General features: G+C 30.4%; 1 protein-coding gene across 10 annotated transcripts in view; it reads right to left on the reverse strand.

Annotated features, from left to right (window-relative positions):
- LOC116425661 (tachykinin-like peptides receptor 99D) overlaps nucleotides 1-21,355 on the reverse strand; it is a 603,076-nt gene that overhangs the window by 325,798 nt on the left and 255,923 nt on the right. For 7 of the 10 annotated variants that reach the window (XR_004234739.2, XM_031973679.2, XM_031973677.2 and 4 more), the window contains one exon: nucleotides 6,540-9,303. Coding sequence is in view for 9 of the 10 variants with exons in the window: in XM_031973679.2 (XP_031829539.1) it covers nucleotides 6,540-6,985 (446 nt within the window). In the remaining variant the exon portion in view is untranslated. Of the gene's footprint in view, nucleotides 1-6,539; nucleotides 9,304-11,764; nucleotides 11,995-21,355 lie in introns of all 10 variants that reach the window. The other 3 variants (XM_031973678.2, XM_031973675.2, XM_031973673.2) reach the window with 1 other exon arrangement.

Consider the following 21,355-nt stretch of genomic DNA (forward strand, 5'->3'; position numbering starts at 1 on the left):
ACCCTTTTAGAATTTAAACACGACTGAATACGAAGCATTCACCCCATGTCCTATGATATATTTCTTAACTATAATCAATACAACTACACTTTATTCTTAATAATTTATTAGGAAGAAAACAATGTCATTTTTATATATACTCTAAAGGTTAACAAGTTACAATAGAAAAGTAACATTTAATTTATATTTAAAACGAATAAATAATACTTAGTTTTCTCACATTCAGTTTAAAATTTCGTCACGAGTCTGGCACGATATTGTAGGTCAAGGGGTTAATAACAGAATAATGCGTTTGAATTTAACTCCTTTTCATTTTTCTCTGTGGGATTACCTCGGAGATAACGCAAATTTAGTCTACATATTTCTGTAACATAGATAAAGATCATTTTAATTATGTTAAGAAACAATATAAAAATGTAAAGAAACGATTAAGTAGTATTTATGTTGCATATTATATTTGAACACGTTTTCCTAAAACATGCGACTTCTAAAAATTTATTATCAGAAATCAATCTACATATATAATTTGCAATGCCATTAAGAAACTCAATATAACTTATTGTTAATTCATATTATTAACCAAACTCGAGAATACATAATTCGTTTGAGTTGCTCACTCTGTATACAATATTAAACTACGTATACTATGTATATTTTTGTATTTTAGCTGAATATTTAATGTTTTACAGTATCTAATTTATTTGTACACTTTCAAATAAATCTTCTATTATTTACCCACCGTTCAAAGTCAAGACTGACACTCTTGATTAAAGACCGATTCAATCGGAAATAAATTTGTCAACAGTACTGCTGTGATCGTTGTATATATATATGTATTGATAACTGCAAAAGAATAGTTATTGAAGATATACATAATTGTAATAGTAGATTTCAAAAAGGTTTATAAGATTATAATAATAAATAATTATAAGTTCTCTTTCTTTAAGGCTACTTATAGTGACAATAGATGCTCCACAACATATTTATAGTACTTTATTTGATTTCATATTGTTTAACAAATAAATTGATTTAGTATTGAATGGTGTGCATTTTTAATGCATTTTCATACTAATATGTATAATGTATTTAATGTGCAATACTCTATTTAACCACAAAGAAAATAAGGTTGAAAAACGTTGTACCAAAGGATGATACGTAAATTTAACTTGTTATATTTAAATTTTCTACAGAATTTTCATATATTGCACATTGGATATGTGAAAATTTAGAAATACTTTCGCATTTCTCCGCGTTTAATGTAATATATTAATTCGTTGTAAGCGTTTTGGTTTACAATTAACGAGAAAAATTGTTCGGTGTAACGTTCGTTCGTGCTGTTCGTGTATTTAAATTTTATTTTGACTATGTAGTTCGGGTTACATCCAAAACTAATAATGTCCAGCCGACATTTCTCGTAGCTTCTCAAGAACTCGTAATATAAGGCCTCATCGTACAGTAATCTTCTTTCATCTTTGAAGTCCAGTTACCAATGAACTTCTTCTGCAAAATATTTGTTGCGCAGTTATATTGGTCCTGACAGTATCCCGATTGACCCTAGAGAGTCCAGTGATCGTCTCTCGGGTTGCCTCGGGCTTATGAAAAATAATATACCCGCTAATACGTGTTTTGATCCTGAATCTGTATTTGCTAAATGCCGTCATTTTTTAGAGTCACGCAGTGAAGAATATTAAATATTCGATGCGTACAAAAATATTGCATTACGTATTCCATAACTCTATTTTAATCATCTCTGTTCAGTTCGCTATCATAATATTTTTTTATCTAAGGATCACATCGTGATATGTTCCGTATTAATTCCATAGTGTTAGATTTCTTAATTATATTTTAGCAAAGTGGTCGGTTTTTACCTAATCTTTGAATTTGACCCATTACCTATTTTCATTAATCAAATTTAATATGAATTAATATGCCATAAAATCTAGTCTCAGCCTAACTTTTAATCTGTTTTCCTTTATTTAATGATTCAACTTAAATTAAAGCATAATTTATCTGTAAAAATGTTTATGAGACAATATAAAAGTCGCTCACATTATCACATTAACTATCGTTTAAAAATTGTACATGTTCGAAACTATGATTGCTTTCTTTTTTTCTTGTTACAGTTAATCAATTATATGAGTTGTGAAAATTAATACGTATTTAGCAATGTAAAGTAATAGTTAAGTAATTCCATTTAATCGATTATAAATTAAGTACTTAAGTTTTGAATGTTATTAAATCTAAAGTTATATTTTCCTTAAGTTCTGTTATTGTTTAAATTCATAGAGTATTGAATTTTATATCAATGTTTGATCAGACAATACTATATTACGAAAATATCCCAAACACATTCTTTAATGCAGTAGTGCAGTGAGTTTGTTACGATTATTTCGAAAACTAACAGAAATGCACCGGTTTTCTCAGAGGAAAGAGTTGTTCGCAATGATGACCTTAACAATATATTTCAAAGCCATCAAAATCGGTGTTGCCTATATCGTCATAGTATATGTACATATTCATTAATTAATTTACATATGCATAATTTGTAAACCAATGAATTCTTAAACTTGAAATTTAATATTTAGTTTTTTTTCATCAAGTACTATCAATATATGTAAAAAAGAATTTAAAAAAAGTCCTGTCCCGTAGTAAAGTTCAAACATTTATTTTTTTATCTACTAATTCAACACTGAGTTGAATTTTGTGTTATAGCGCTGAAACAAAAAATTTCCCCAAGATGCGGCTTATAGCGTTTAAAAAGCATGAACTGAACTTCTTATATTGAGTTTTTAGTTAAAATCTCAGCATACTTTTTCGAGTATTGCAATCTTATTGAATTTTTCATAACCACGGAAACCACAAAAATGCGCAAAAATTAGTGTAACAAAATGTTTTAAATAAAAATTATACATCGTTTGTAAGCTTGAATTTTTTGATTTTTTGTTGTAAGAATCAAATCGATATTTATTTCCAAACGGAAGTTATAACCTCCGAAATATTTTGCCAAATATGTACTTTGAACACTTCCCCCTCTACTTTTTTAGAGCCCAGAAGAAAATTACGCTAGGAATAGATAATCCACATAGAGGTTTCCGAATACGCAAAGTTTTAACAAAATCGAAGTGGGACAAGAACATATGATTTTTTAGTAGGGTTTTGTTGCATATAAACTTTTTCATTAACGATACTCTATTTATTTCTGTATTAATTTCAGTATACATAAATCGTCATTCCAGATCAGTCGTTTGCCGTATTTTAAAGAGTTTCATTCCGGATCGTAATTTCGGATCAAACATGAATGTCACGAGTGAGATTTATGTTTTGCAATCATCTTTCTTTGCCATTTCTTAACTATATTAGTCCGTTCGGCGAGCATCGGCACTTATCGATATGACTTAAGTATTGTCGAACTACATAAATTGTTATGTAAATGGTTAATTAAGCATCATCATAATTCGTTAATGCAGATCTTACAGTAATTGTCCGATATATTATTGGGTATAGGAATTTAATTTAAAAGAAAATCATTACGTATTTTCGCACATTTCTAAAGATTCTCGAAAAGTTCAAGTGAAAATTCTGAAATACGGTGCCCGGAATTTGATTTAAACACATGTCTGAAATAAATTATACTATGTCCATAATATAGTAAATCATTTGAATTCTTGACAGATATAGACAAAATTTTCATTTGTATAAATGTTTAGAATGATGAATGTTTAGTATGAACATTTTTGTAATAAAATAAACTTTGTTTTCCAAAAACGTTTTACCTTCACTCGCATGTGAGGTTTCTGCTCTTATCTGTATTCTTATTTTATATATTCTCCACAATATCTATTGTATGTAAAGATCGTAAGTTGAATTTTTAATTTATCAGAATTTTAAAATATATTCTATCAATAAAATCTTTTTCTCTCTTTTACTGTTGCAATACGTTAGTATATTAGGAGAATACATAAGACTTCAATTGATTTATTCTATTTATTTTCTTTGTATATTTTCATTAATACCAAACATACCTTTCTTTATTGCTTAAATCGTAATGAATAGAATTGTTCCAGCTATCTTCAATGGAAGTTATTCCAAATCGGCGAATAATTAAGTAACCGTTAATTTGTATTGTATCTACCATAAAAACCCATATTTTATTAATTTATAAGAAAATTTGTTGTTAATTAAACAAACTATTAAGTATAATGAAAACAATCATGGTACAACGAGACTGAAATTCTAAGTGCACTGTAAAAGTAGTGACAAATTGGTTTCTACAACAGGAATATTTTTCTTAATAGAATGATTAGCATAACTATACAAAGTCAGCAGAGTAAAGAAAATGATTGAAATGTGATAAAGATTCATGAAGCATTTACGAATTATGAAGTACTAGAGGAATTTAAAATAATGTTATATTGTGTGTTATATTGTATACTATTGTATAGAATAATAATTCAGAAGATATTTGGAAGAAGGGCGTTTTTTTCAAAATATAGATACCTTCTTCCCGATTATTACATATTTTTAATTTACAGACTTCATTATATACATCTCCAAATTGCCAATAATTTTACTGTAATATTTTACCTAGATATTAAAAAATTAAACGCCCTTTTTCTGTTTGTTACTTTTCAAATCAGAGAGAAGACATGGTTTAAGACATTTTAATATTAATTTGTATATTTTTTGTACATATAATAATACCAATAACATTGATGTGTAACAGATTGCAGTTTTTTTACATACATCCAAAAAATGCAAGGGAATTCAATAAATGTTTGTTGTATAAAGTAGAAACTACAAAAATGTAGTCTGCAAACTTCTCATTAAAATCTTATCCTACAATTATGTTAAAAGCTATGCAAAGATTAAAGATATTAAAAGTTTGTTACCATGTCTAGATAAAAATACTTGCTAAAATACTACAACAAATTATTCATAATGAAGTTTGAACATAGAAAAATTTGATTTTTCTTTATTTTGTTTATTTTTACTATCATTTACTAACAATGTTTAGATTCATGTCATATTCTCATGTATTTGTTTTGTATTTTATTATGTTCTTCTTTAATAGTGTTATTTAGGAGAGTATGATTTAATAAATTTTGTATAATACAATATCTAATAAAATGTATCAATGTTCAGTTTCATCACTTCAATGCGTATTTACATTTTTGTGTGTGTTATTGTGAGTATTACATACGCGGTAATACTTCTCTCTTCTAATAAAACTTTTAATAAAGATCAATTATTTCACCTCTGAGGCATTTGTAATTACTACAAGACTTCAAAAGAAGTGTCAGATAATTTCTTTGATACTTCAGCTTACTTTTCTACATACCTACCTCAAAAACGATGGTGACATAAGGAAACTGTTAAAATAATAATCTAGTGGCATTTTATGTATAAAATTGTTCAATGTTAAACATTTGTAATTTTGTAATTGTAAAATAAAAGTTTCGCTCATAATCTATGTTAACCCTTTGCATTCGAGAGGTGACTCTCAGTCACCGCTTGATTTAATACAACAAAACTATGAAGTTGAATATTTAGTATTTTAAATTAAAGTTCGTGTTGCTATGTGAAATATTTAAACAAAATAGCTTTGATCCTTAATTTATCTGTGAATTACCTTTAAATTAATTTCAAACAATGTCGTCTGTGTCTCATCGGAAAATGTTGAATATTTCCAATGGAAATTTTTTGAGTGCAAAGGGTTAAAACTTCGACTGCCACGTCACTCGAATTTAGATGATACCATTTTTACCAAAGATTGAAAACGTTCTGAAAATAACTGTTTGTTTCAAACAGTTTCTGTTATGTATGGGTTCCGACTGAAATAGATGTGGAGAACCGAGATGAAGGCATAACTGTCATTAACTATATCGGTTCAAAGTTATATCGGTTTTGTTTCTGATTCTTCGTAACTGATATTATATCGATTCTAAATAAACGGAACCGACACCGAATATGACTCTGAACCGATATGCATACTTAATAATAGTTATGAGTTTATTTTGATTCTCCATAACTGTTTCAAGCACCCAAATCGATATTGTAACTGTTTTCAACCCTTGTTTCTTACATAAACTTAAGCAGTAATTTCTTTGGTGACGTATCGAACGAATCGAATGTTGTTGGATGTATGAGATATAAGAAAGATAGTAAAGCAATCGTTATAAAGAATATCTATTTTTTAGTTTCTGCTTTATTAAGACACCTATTTCGATTGCATAAGAGTTTTGACAAGTGTTTACTTAACAGTCAAAGTGTTAACTCGAATTTTATAATGCTTTATATTATGCTATAAAAAGTTTCTATTATAAAAATATTGTACGTATTTCATTATATTGTATTTTTATACATATAATTAAAATACATGCTTCCATGCAAATGTTGGAAACATTATTTTTATGTTACTGAAACATTAGAAATGTCGTTCGCATTTGAGTCAGCATCGTACAACATGAAAGCGAAGCGTCTGATTTGCTACATGGTAAATGCAAGTATCTATTACTGTAGATATGGAACGTGGCGCTTACCTGTCAATGGAAATCGCCATTAACGTGAAGACGCTGGCACATATAGTGAGCACTGCAATGAACTGGCAGATCTTGCAATAGAGGGTGCCGAAAGGCCAGTGGCTATTCAACATGTAGATGTAATTGACGGTGACGTTCAAAGTAGATGCCATCGCGTCCGCGATACTCAAGTTTACCAGAAAATAATTGGTGACTGTGCGCATTCTTTTATGCGCCAAAACAATCCAAATCACTATTAGGTTGCCGCTGGTGGCAACGATAATTATTCCCGCGAACAGTAACGTCCAAATCATTTGCCTCCACCATGGAAGTATAAATTGATTTCTCAATTGTAAATCCGTGATATTGCTGGTGTTGTAATAGGTGTAATTGTCTATCCATAGCGTGGTATTCCAAGGATCGAGCGTAGTGTTCGCAAAGACGTCGATAGCCTGCATGTCTTCCATTAATATCTCAGTTAACTATTTATCAGAAACAATATATCAAGCGATTTAGTTCGAGAGAAATGATTTTATTTTATATTTGTATATTCTTATTCAAGTTTACGTGTTACGTTGATAACATTTAAGTTAATATATAAGTGTACACTTCCTGAATTTTGTTGTATTGTTTCGTTAATAAGAAAACCATTATTTTATTATTTATTATTTATTATTTATTATTTATTATTTATTATTTATTATTTATTATTTATTATTTATTATTTATTATTTATTATTTATTAAATAAGATAATTAATATGACAAAAATTGAATGGAAATAAAAATATTTTAACCGATTCTTAAAAATAAATTTAGAGTTTCACGTTTATGTAATTTAATATTTGTGTATTACGTTGTGTGGCGTGTAATGGTTACAAATATTCTTTAATTTCATATTTTATTTATTATTATGACAATATATTGAAACTACGCGACGTTGATATCATTATAAAATTAATTTCACATTTTCATTTATTTAGTTACTTAATGGCTACTCAAAGCCTATGGAATCGCTTCACTGTTTTTACACAAATGCAGATGCAATAGAAATATTACGATGTCAATGATGTTCACTTTCACTTTCTTGTCGTATCCTTAATAGGAGGGCTAATGCCCTGCTAGACTTACTTCTGGCTCTTTAAATACCAATCAACGCTATACAAACATGTCCTCTTCTTTGTATACTATCGTTTATAGTTGAATAATCAAGTCTCCAAATTCTGATTTATTTTTAAACAATTTCTTCATAGGAAAATCAGTGTTTGGTTTTCCGAATTCTTCGAAATTCTTGAAACCCAAATTTCGTTGACAATAACATCTTTTGCCAATTAATTTGAGCTAACTTTTGGTATCAAACAGCGTTAGTCACTCATAATAACCAACTAATGAACAACAAAGTTTCAGAAATAATTTTTCCTGTAATAAAACCAACATCTTTTCCATTGTTCTGTCTGTTTCTAAGATCCCGAGTTCCATGGATAATTAGCCCTGGAAAAGTTCCGGTATTGTTGAAGAAATCCTCCCTGGAATTCACAGTAAATTACAGTTGACTTTCTTCCCCGAGTCCGATCGGTGGACATCTCGATTTAGCGCGAACTTCACTCAATTTTAGTCTGTTCTTTTGTTCGTTTCCAATACGTTTGAAAATACTTAAGAGACCAGCGACGAAGACGGAGGCGAGAACTGTTGTCACGATTCGTTTTTCCTCTACTACCTCGTCCGTTTTTCCTTCGCACTTTCCCTTTTTAGTCTCTGCCGGGGGTTAACGCTTTGTGTTGGTTCTCATTCCCTGCGCGTCGTATCATCTATCTAGAATTTTAATATACATTCCTCATCGTTTTCTTGCTCCTATAAAACGATAATACCATTCACGGTTTCTTCCACTTTAATCAAGAGAGCGGAACCCTCCTTATATATTGATTCTCCTTACAACTAATCCTTGTTAAATTTTCTTCCTAATTTACTCCATACGAAACTTGCAAGGAATTTAAAGCTTGTCCATTTACTTCGACGCGCATGTAATTATATTGTTTCTATTGGAAAGGAGAACACAATTTAGGAATTCGTAAATTGCACTGCATTTTTAACAAGAAACTGGCTTTATTTGAAGTTTCATGGAAACGAAATCACTTTATACATCGATCCTTCTTACAACGATTCGTCGTTGAATTCTTTTTATAATTTTCTGCGTGCGGGATTTGCGAGAAATTCTAATTTCTCTTTGATTTCGAAGTGCATATAATTATATCGTTTCTGTTGAAACTGAGGAACGCAATTTAGGAATTCGTAGATCGTATTGCATTTTTAATAAGAATTTGGTTCCATTTTAAGTTCGTAAAACTTTATAGAAACCGTTCCACGCGGCGAATTTTGGAATCCGCCGCTTTCCGTGTTCTAGTTGTAGATGTTGAACGTTGGAGCATCTTTGTAATCTCGACTCATTAATTTTCATAGAGGATCTGGTACAAAGGAAATAATAGCCCTCCAAAAATTGTTGGTCAATAAAAGATTTCACTCGGTCGCCAGTATTGTAAATGTTGGTTTTCTAAAGATTCTCGGGAAATTATTTTCAGATATTCGTCGTTCAGAACGGGGACAAGGATGCTTCTGTTCGCCGTCACGGTCGTTTCCTCGATGCTTCCGACAATCCTCATCGGAATCAACGCCCCAGAATCGCGCGGGACACTTCTTCCTTTCGTTCGATCGAACTACATCGCTGGAAACTTTTCGTCACGTTCGCAATTTCTTCGAGAACGTTCCGTGGTTCGTTGCAACGACCAAGCCTGAAACAAGAATTGCAATAAAGGGTTACTCTTTAATTTCGCGGAAATTTTAGAATACCTGCATTTGCATGATTTTCTTATTACGAAATATATGTGCCGTATCCTCCTCACGTTATACATACATACAATCTTACACGCTAGAAATTCTTATTATGCTAATGCCCATTTACTGTTTCAGAGAGAAGGGATTCAACAGAAAAGCAAGCTTCCTGTTTTCATTAATTAATTAAATAGCAAATAACAGTGATTCACAGATGTGTGTAATTGTTTTCAGACCTTTAAGAAAGTTTGTGAAAGTCTGTATCGTTATAACCTATGCTATTGAAAGTGTCAATGTACGTAAATTGATATGAGAATTAATAGTCGCTTACAATTCTTGCGCAAAATGAAAACTACATTATTTTATTCTTCACGGAAAGTCAAAAACACTTTTTGTTTCGTTGTGGTTTCGTAATTTTTTAAGTACTTATCAATTCTTCTATTATATTTTTTTATTAGACCTTTTTATATTTATATATAAATTAGAAGACTCTAATTAAAGACGGCAACCAATTATATAATGTTTATATTTCTTTCCTTATCCGTTTTGAATGTGTATATAAAATGAATCTTATTTCACATTATATTTATCAAATCGAATTTATGTTCAATTTTATTAGAAGTATTACAAAATAACGTAATAGAAGGAATTTATCTTCAATAGAACGAGTGTCGATCTGACGATGCAATGATTGCTCGAAAATACTTTAACTATGAGAATATCATAACCATAATAGTCTTGAACCATAAAAATGTTGATGTTAAAATAACAATTTCCCACTATAGCGTTTCTTTGATTGAGTTCAAACAAAGCTTAAAGTCACTCGTATGTTGTAGTATAACGCGTTGTTGAATTCGTCTCGATATCGGCTAAAAGAATATGCAGTAACTGTTTAGAAAAGGAGCTACCTCATCGATTTAGATGACCTTGAAATATGTTGTCAAGGACATCATTCTGAACAAATTTTCTCTATACATATATGTTATTGTATCAATTAATACATAATTATTAAACGTTTCAAGGAATCGGAAATAGATGATATTTCAGTTATAAGTACCTGACAAACATAAATAATATACTACTTAATTTGGCATCGTAAAATTGAGTATAATAAAATCAGGTAGGCCAAGGAAAATAGCAGAAAAACATAAGAAACCATCACTAAGAACTATGACATACATTTTGAATCTTGATAATACCAGAAGGAGTGACGACAAGAAAAAAGTTTAAAAAAATCTACGTTCTTTTTTATATCATTCAATTGATAATATTGATAAGTAAGTATTCAGTGCGACAAAAAAGTAATAACATTAATTTTAAAAAACATTCTATTGCACAAAATACTTTATATTTACTTTCTTTAAAAAAGAACATTAACGTTTGTAGCGTATGTATAGTTGTTTTAAATATTGAAAGTTTGATTTGATATAGCGTAGTTTCCATTCAACTATTTATTAAATATTCAAGCCAAAGTGATAACATTGGCTGTTTAATTTAAATTCAGGAAGAGAGTGTTTACTTTAAATTGGAAAGGACGATAATCAATAAGTGGTACAAGCGTTTGAAAACCAGCGTGAAATGTTTACTGATGAGTACTGCAAAGGAAACACTCTTAAAAAGGTTGCAGAGATTCACTCTTTCTTGAATTCGTGCTTCGTAAATTGGTTCGTCGCTACGGCGAATCTTTACAGTTTCTTATTAGTTTCTTATTAAAGAAGTAATAGAAGGTTGCCAATTTACGTCAACGGGAAAAGATCTATCTTTCATTCCATCGAATTTTTGTATGAATAACTTTAATGTACTTTTAGATTTACTTATCTAATTTTAAATTAAAAATTGTTATTTCATATTTGTATTTATTGAATTATCTATATTTAACTTCATTAAGTATTTCTTAAATCATGCGTTCTTAAATATATTCATTTTCAAGTTATGTAACTGTATATTGAGATGTTTTAACTTGAATATAAAAATAATTATCAGTCGATAAAAAGAACGCGTGCTTCAAATTGCTTCATGTTCTATACCTATTTCAAATGTACGAAATGTATAGAATAGATAACGAAATATATTAAAATTAATTATTAAAAGTAATAGCGTAATAGTATTATTGATGTAACTCAAATTATTTATGAATTATCACTTATACGAAATTATAGTTTAATTTCAAATAGTAGCTACTGTTTTTTATATAAAAATATAATATATTTCTAGAATGGATCATACACGTATCATCAATTGTTATAAGTGTATAAGAGAATTCTTCAAAAGACTTTTGAAGATAAACTCTTTTAATGTAATTATATACATAATTATACGGGATAGATCATATGAAGGGAATTGAATTAACTGTTTGTTATTGGTGTGCGTTAGTACATAGTGAAATGTTTGTCATGTTTTCATAAAATCGGCGATATTTACATGGTGTATTCCGTGTATGTGAAACAACAAGCACAGAGCAATTAACACGTGCATCGGTTTCGATGCACCGGAAGGCCTCCTAACTCGCTGAACAATACTGTCATAAACAATGACCTCTGGGAGACACCCCTGTGTTATCAGTGCGGTTTGTTCTCGGAATCGGTCCTTGAATCAGGTTGAACTGCTCTCTGTTCAATTCGTTGTGGAGAAATCATTGCTTTTCATTATTTCTAGGAAAGAATCAGTGGATTAATATACATAAACTTTTTTCTCGGGCAACTGTCTATAAATATAAACTGCATAAAATGTTCATACGATAAATTATATGTAACCAATCGCAGTTCCATTCCATAATTATCTACACGAAGTATCCAAGAAGCACGTATACGTGAAGAGAATATAATAATATAATAACATAATAGTATAATAGTATGGAATGAAACTCCGTTAAACCGGATTATAAAACATGATCACGCTCTTTTTTGTTGTAACACTAATTACACTGTGGAACAAATTTTGACCTATGTTAGTTTTTGCAATAACCACTATGTGATTTTTATAGAGTTCCTTACCCTAAATACGAATCCGGAAACCAAATTGCTGGATCAGGTCCAGTTTTCGAAAAAACTGGGGTTTTGTAAAAACGGTCGAATTTTTCAGAAAACCAAGTGTTACGTGAAAACTAAAAACGATAGGCAGTTAAAATTTATCGCAGAAAATAAAGGGACTTGCCGAACACGTGGCTTTACAATTTTTGAATTTTGCATATCATTAAATGTTTGTAAACGATGATCAAAGTTTAGAAAAAGGTAAATGCGCATACTTTGTACGCACTTCTGTTACATTTTTACGAAAAGTGGGTTAGCCATCACGAATTTGCTGTGCACCATTGAATTCTGCAGACATTTCTGAAGAGGAACTCCCCCACGGGAAGTGTGAGAATGGTTTTTCTTTCGGACAGGTTAAGCAAATGTCTGTGAAGAGCAAGAGCACGGAACTTTGGCGCTACACGGCCATCGCTCGCCGGCCACAGCTATGCAGGGCCGTTACTACGCGCTGTATAAACCTGGACCCCGGTCACTTCTTATATGTATATATATATATAATGTTTAATTGTTTTATAAATTTTCATAATAATTATGATGAAATTTTTCACGATCGTTCTGTTTTAAATAATAGGATGTTTAATATAATAATTTAATATAATACTATATAAAATAAAATAAAATATTAAATATAAAATAAAATATTAAATATAATATAAAATATTATATTAAATTATTATATTAAACATCCTATTATTTAAAACAGAACGATCGTGAAAAACTTCATCATAATTATTATGAAAATTTATAAAACAATTAAACATTATATATATATATACATATAAGAAGTGACCGGGGTCCAGGTTTATACAGCGCGTAGTAACGGCCCTGCATAGCTGTGGCCGGCGAGCGATGGCCGTGTAGCGCCAAAGTTCCGTGCTCTTGCTCTTCACAGACATTTGCTTAACCTGTCTGAAAGAAAAACCATTCTCACACTTCCCGTGGGGGAGTTCCTCTTCAGAAATGTCTGCAGAATTCAATGGTGCACAGCAAATTCGTGATGGCTAACCCACTTTTCGTAAAAATGTAACAGAAGTGCGTACAAAGTATGCGCATTTACCTTTTTCTAAACTTTGATCATCGTTTACAAACATTTAATGATATGCAAAATTCAAAAATTGTAAAGCCACGGTTCGGCAAGTTCCTTTATTTTCTGCGATAAATTTTAACTGCCTATCGTTTTTAGTTTTCACGTAACACTTGGTTTTCTGAAAAATTCGACCGTTTTTACAAAACCCCAGTTTTTTCGAAAACTGGACCTGACCCAGCAATTTGGTTTTCGGATTCGTATTCAGGGCAAGGAACTCTATTATAATCACATAGTGGTTATTGCAAAAACTAACATAGGTCAAAATTTGTTCCACAGTGTTATTTTTAATATATTGAGTCTACATGTAAGTACATAAGTACCCAGTAACATAAGTTCCACTGTAATAATATAGAATGTAAAAGACCAATTATTCCTCGATGAATAGTTAATTTCCTTTACCGTAAAATTTTTATGCCGCGATATTATTGAAGTTTATAATTTATATTTGGTACATGATGTTTCAATAAGAATAAAGTATAGAAATAAATAAAATTCCACTAAACGTAAAAGTTATATTTTTAATATTTTATTACGAATATTTTAGTAACTAATAGCAATAATATTCAATTTAAGAGACATTTATAATCTTAAAGTTCAATAGGTAGACCTCCGAAATTTCTGATGGGTGAATACTTCCAAGTCATTTTTCTGTAACGTGTACAGCTCTTACGTTCAAATTAAAAAAATTAACATTTCTAATTCCCAATAATTATTATTCTTGCGTATTAACTAAAGGCTATATAAATATTTCTTAAAAAATCCGACCATTCATACTTTCTCAAATAAATTGATATACCATACATAAAACTATTTTGCTTCTGTTTCAACAATTATACGACGCACTAGCATCTTATATTAAATTCAATAATACTATGCAAGCAAGATAGTATTGTCTTTACTGAAGTAACTGAACGGAATGTTAAGGAAGAATCGTATTTTCCCAATTATGTAGGAGAAAGAGAATGTATTAAAGTAAATAATATTTAACAACACGACATTACAAATTACCTGCATAACGTTCAGAAGCACAATACACGAAAGTCGTTTTACACGCACAGTCTGAACACTCGGATACATTCATCTCCCTCGCACACTTTCTGGAATATTTTTACGTTAACATTTATTAACTTCAATTACGTTTGGAATATTTTTAATTAATTTGGTATGTACGTAAAATCAATATTTTATAAAATCAGCAATCTAGAATATTCCAAGCATCTTTGGCATTTATTCACGATACACGTGCAAGCATATTCACCTTATTCATCTATTCACACACTTGACCATGCATCCATACACACAATTTAAAATAAAATCTGTATCATAAATGGGTACTTTACTTTGATGGTTTCTACAGGAATTTATGCAATATATTGTATAATTCAATTAGATTTGATATCACACATTTATAAATAAATAAACTTTTCGAAATAGATTAGATAGATGTAATAGAAGTATAGATTCAAAAATAGTTTTCAAAACATTTTAAAAATGGTTTGAACGTGTTTAAGCGTTCATAATATGATAAAAGTAGGTAGGTATTGTTTTATTTATAAGAGATTTCAAGTTCATTTTCTGCAAGGAACATCTGAATGTTTTTATAGTTATCGCACAGAAAAGTTTTAATTTAAGGATATGTTCTTTCTGCAAATTATGTGCATCTTAAAGCACATAAGAAAGGTTAAAATTTGTTGTATGAAGTTCTTAAATATTATCTACTATTGTCTAATTTAACACTAAAACTACCAGACGAATCAAATTGACACATTTTAGAATTTTTAGTTTGCAAGTATTCAAATTATGACAAGGCTTTTGCGAGGGAATTGTAAAATACATTTGTGTATTTGTAAATTTCGAGAAATATGTTGTTCTAATTTTTATAAAAGCTTAGAAATAAATCACTCCAATTTCTCGATAGTTTTAGTGTTAATGGAGTCAGAAAAAGTTATCTTGCTAGTTGTGATACGATATAATATTTTATTATATTGCAATATTAGCAGCAAGTATTATTAGCACGATATGCTAATAATTATACCACATGATATGGTACAATAGAACCCTAGCTTTCGTAAAATGAACAGTCACATACTTGAAATAGGTATACGTTTGCGACCTGAATATCACAACTGAACACGTTTATTCCACAAACTAGACGCGTTCCTCACGTTACATACCACTGTGGATAACTCCTGTGACGAGATCAATTATTCAGGCACTTAGATACATGGCTCTCAGGGAATTGGATAATTTCGGTGTATGCCAGGGTAAACATTGTCATCTCGCCTAGGTATCGTGCGGATTATCGTATCGTGCGGGTGGAATTAATACGGATTTACATTGCCCTTTGCTGTAAAAAATATTCTAAATCTGTTTATTTGGTATTTTTTCCGTCTCACAAGAATATTTCAATATTTTTCTACAAACGCGTAATAATCACGTTATAATTAAAATGAAAATTTTATCCGATTTTTAAGGAAAGTGCAACATGAAATTATTTAAAATATGCAATTCAAATGAAATAAACATTCTTTTAAACTAATTTTACGTAAACTTTGATTTACAAAGATCTGTAGATAGTAAGTACAAGCAATATTTGAAATACGAGTATATTCGGAGAAAATGATACCTGCATTAATATTTAAATGGTTTTGCCTATAACTTGCACTTATATTAAAATTCTCTTCACATTTTGGAAGTATTAAATAATTCAGGACTCTCGGATTATGGAGATTTCTTTATGAGTGTACTCATTTAGACGTTCCCTAAACGGAGTTTAAGTATAAATGTGGTTTTATTGTTCCAAGTATGAAATATACATTCACGAATAATTAGGCGAAATTCAGATTTATGAATATATTTCATATGAAAAAATGTATATTTGAATAACAATTCGTTGCACAAATAGCGACATAATACAATTATCTCGACGACGAATCCTGTGCTATGCCGCAAAATAGGTAAAAATGAATTTATGCGTGGTACTGAATTAAAACTGAATTAATAAAGGTAAAATATTACTACATTTACTTCGTTTCAAATGTCGCTGTAATCAACCGTAACCAGGGTGCGCCGTATTTTTTTAAAAAGGTAAAATGTGTTTCTTGTGCGTGTTGCATTTTTATGTGATTTTTTACGGGCTTCCACGAAAGATATATTATCAACGTGTATTACATCAGAATACCAGTGCTTGCAAAAGTCACTCGTATTACACGTTTGTAATTTACTTCTCTTTCTAGCATTTGTACTTCCAGCTTTTTCATTCATGCTTTCATTATTTGTTATTAGTAATTATTTGACATAGATCTAATCAGAAGAAATATGTATGATAGACATTTTTTTTATTTCCATACATAAAATAACATCAACGATATTCGTGACATTCTGCTACTGTCTTAAATAGAAAATTTTAACCATTTTTTAAAAAATGATTTTCAGGTATGTCGTATCTGTAACGTATATTGTCGTAAACAATAAATAATTTATTATCGACTGAGTTGAAAATATATCTTTAATTCATTGATAAATCTTATTAGACAACATCTTGTATACGACTCATATAAAATTGTGTGTCTGATGTACTGTTGATGTATGTGGAACCCATACAAATACATTTTTAGAATTTTGGTTAATTGCAAAGAACGTATAATTATGTAATGTTTCGCAGCGAAATATTAATTGGAGTGGTTAGTAGTAATATCTTCCAAAATCGGTGAAATTGTTAAAAATTACCTGCGATGAGACAAATGCACTAAATAAAATAACTCGCATGCAAGATATCATATCTGTTTTCCACTAAATTATTTTTCAAAACTGATCAAATGAAAATCTTTTAAAGTTTACTTACTGTTACATTTCATATTATACTTATATATCATCCGGATAATATGAATATTTATGTGATTTAGTATTATTAATTAATATATATGTGTATTTGCACTTGCGCGCGTCTGTGTGTAGAGTTATTTTTACCTTAGAATTAAAGTTTGTAGTAATATAAAGTACTGTTATGTCTTTACATTCAAAGCCGGGCTTCATCAAGACAAAAGTGCACAGAGGCAAGGAGAAACGTCCACTCGTAGCATTCAAGCTGGTCGTTATGATAACAGTATCGCCTCAGTTTCAGCACGTTTTTGTTATTGGCTGAATCACTCAACGAAGAACACAAAGGAGATTGAATGCGATGAAGAAAGATATACTGAACATTGGCGTAGGATTTCGTTGTTGCGCGGTGGTGCACAGTGGTGGTGGGCTGAATAGGAAAAAGAGGTGACATTTTGTCAAAAAATCAAGTTTCTGGAATCGATATCTACTTAATATATTTTGGTTCTTAAATGTTTATTAATCTCAGAAACGAAAAAAATCATAAAATTTTGTAAAGATTATAGATAAAATAAACATCGAAAGTTAGACATTTTAATAGTACAATTTCTCACAGAAAATTTCCATTTTATATATGTTTGCTTCAATTTGGTTTTAAAATGTTTAGCATACTTTTCTGAATAAAATTATACTTGCACTAAACAACACTGTTTGTTATTTATTAGAATAATGAAACTCAATAATCTAATGAAAATTCCCAAAATTATTTACATTTTACAATAAATAACTTTTAAGTGCCATACGGCCCCAGGATGAAAAAAATTGAAATATATTCAACATAGTTTTCTTGACAAGATTACAGCAGAATCATTTCCCAACTCGTCCCAATTCTCAAGTTATCATAGTTCAAAGTTGTACACAAACACTAATTTAATACTAAGCTATACCTATATACGTCGTAAACTATACAAACTATTCTAACAGTGTTTCGTCGAGGAATGTCCGCGGTTTCGAATGTAGTCGCGCTTTTCCTCGAGCCACCGTGTAGTGCTGGCCTAATTAAAATTGGGCACTTGTTTCCGCGTGATAGAACGAGAAGTGTGTTTGTTGAATTTTGTGGCGAGAGAAAATAGTTCCGGACGTTGCACTTTTTTCGCGTTGATTCTCGATTTTTTGACTCTGATGATTTCGACCGTTGAATCAAGGTAACGAATTTCACCCCCTTCTCCGATATGTGGAAGAAGAAACAAGGAACCGATGCGTTCTTCGGGAAAAAACGCGAGTCCGGCAACGGCAGAAAGTCTCACTATCCTGAGCTACGTACCAGTACGTACCCTGCACGAAAACGTATCCGCAACCATAAGGGTTTCTCGCCGCCGCATGAAGAATTGCCCGGTCCATGACAGGAACACCTTCTAACGGGGCGGCGAATCTAAATTCGGTTTGCACATGGACCGCAGGCTAGGCCTTAGCCTACCGCCCCTTAGCGCTCGAACAATCTCATCCGTGCCATAAACTAAGCCCGCAGCAAGCCATCACACGCCTTGACTGCTGGCTTTATTCATCGACGGAACAGGTAGGAATATTGTATGATATTGTTTAAATATTGCATTATGTTATGTGTTTAACACATTTCACATTTATTTCAACTATGTTTTTTCGCATTCAAGAGTTATTTATTACTGACAAATTACCGATAATAGGAAATTTTCGAGGAAAAATGAAGACCTATCATTCATATTGTGATTATATACAGAAATACAGTAAAGGTAACAAACAAATGATTTAAAAAAGTCTTTTAAGGTAGTATTGTTTAAATACTACCGCACCGCACAGTGCACTGGATCGAAAAAACGGGTGACATTTTGTTACAACCCTTCAACGGCAGAAGGTATCGGGACAAAATTTACACTAAAATTCATTAAAAAATTATTATTCCGTAATGATAATAAGTGTAATATATTTTATGTACCTTACATAATTTTTTAATTAATTGTTTAAATATATTATGTTATAAAAATTTTCTAAACGTTTATTCTTTATCTCTACTGCTTTTCTGTATATCTGTAAAGAATAGATCTTTATTTTTCTTAGAAAATTTCTTATTATCGTTAATGTGTCAGTAGTGAATAATAACTTTTGAATGCGAAAAAAATAGTTAAAATAAATGTAAAATATGTTAAATACAGGACATAATGCAATATTTAAACGATATCACATTATATTCTTGCCAAAATAGTTAATATAGTTTATAAAGCATGTATATGTATATTTTAGTATTAAATCAGTATCTTCGTACAACTTTGAACTATAATAATTTGGAAATTGGGACGAGTTGGGAAATGATTCTTTGATAATATTGTAAAGAAAACTATGTTGAATATATTCCAATTTATTTGATGCTGACACTTTTTGGGATTTAAAACTTATTCCTTGTCAAATGTAAAAAATTTGGAGAATTTTCATTAGTTTATTAAATTTTTATTGTTCTAGTAGAGAACAAACAGTATTGTTTTGTGCAAGTGTAATCTTAATTTAAAAAGTATGCTGAACATTTGAAAACAAAACGAAGCAAAAGTATTAGATACAATCGTCATGACATCATGTGCAAATGAAGCAATTTTTTTTTAGAAATCATACTCTTAAAATGTCTAATTTTTTGTTTTTACAAGTATAATATTTTTTAAATTACGTTAATTTTTTGTTTCCGAGATTCATAGATATTTAAGAACCACAATACATTCAGCAGATATCGATTCTGGAATGTTAACTTTTGTATTACCAAACCTTGAGGTCACGGTGGTTCGGGCACTACGTTTCCTGAAAGACCGAGATGCAGTGTGCAACCAATTCCTCTTGCCTCTGTGCACTTTTAGTCTTTCTTAGCTCGGCCAAGAAGTGAAAGCTGCACTGTAGGTAATATTAACCCTTTGAGTTCCAGGGGAAATTTTCATACACATATATTCAAGAAATGCCAGACAATTTTAAACAAAGACATATGTTTATAAATAAAAATTGATATGTCGATCAATTTTGATATAAAGTTCATAAAATTTGTACACAATACTAACATGCTAAAGTTCCTTTATTACTAATAGAATCGAAAGGAAACTTTTCACAAGTGCATGAAGGAGCGATATATTGCTCCTTGACACTCAACAGGTTAAACACGGTATTTTTTTTTTATATAAAGTATTATATACCTACAATATTTCCTTCTGTGTTCTTAAGTAGAGTGATAAAAAATCAGTTTTTTCTATACTTTCAGACACTCGTGCATCCAAGCCTATCTTGCTCCTTGTGAACGAATTATTTGAATGTACTTTTGTATTTGTTCTATATTTGATTCAACCCGGAAGGGTAAGATTGTATGCAAAACAACGTGAACACTTGATAACACATGAACTTACCTAACGTTTTACGAAATGTCAATGGTACACTAACAAAGTAATATTACTTATTTAAAAATAAGTAAAAGGTAGCACACGACCGTATGCAATTAAAACTGGTTTTTCTGCAAACCAAATTTAAATGTAAAATTTGATTCCAGATTGTAAATTTATGGTTCCTTGTAGAAAAACAATTAATTAACTACACCACCTATAAATTCTTATAATTAATTGTTGTGTATGGGAAAATATAGTGATAATTAAATTTGTCATATACGCATATGAATTTATTGGCCATCCTAATAGATTCCATAGAAGACACATTTGGGTCCTCCGTGTCCAAAGAGTTAATAGCAAGCGGTGTATCATAAACCTTAAGGTGCGGTGTATTTAGTTACCCGGTTAGTAGTTAATTGGCACGCCAGACGCAGAACCGCTTTGGGCTTAGTTCCCTTGGGAACTAACCCTGTTGAGGATATTTATTGCCAGATTTGGCAAGGTGAACGGTAGTTGTTAGTGTATATGAAAGTAATCATCAATGTCCAAATGTTTTTTCGAAAAATGAACGGGAACAGAATTTTGTATTTATTAATCATTTTGTTTCCATCGTAGAGATACGGATATATACGTAAAATTATAAAATAAAATACTATTAGTACGTATTTATTCATCTTCAGAAATATGTAAA

Source organism: Nomia melanderi, chromosome 13, assembly GCF_051020985.1.
Source record: "Nomia melanderi isolate GNS246 chromosome 13, iyNomMela1, whole genome shotgun sequence".
NCBI lineage: Eukaryota > Metazoa > Arthropoda > Insecta > Hymenoptera > Halictidae > Nomia > Nomia melanderi.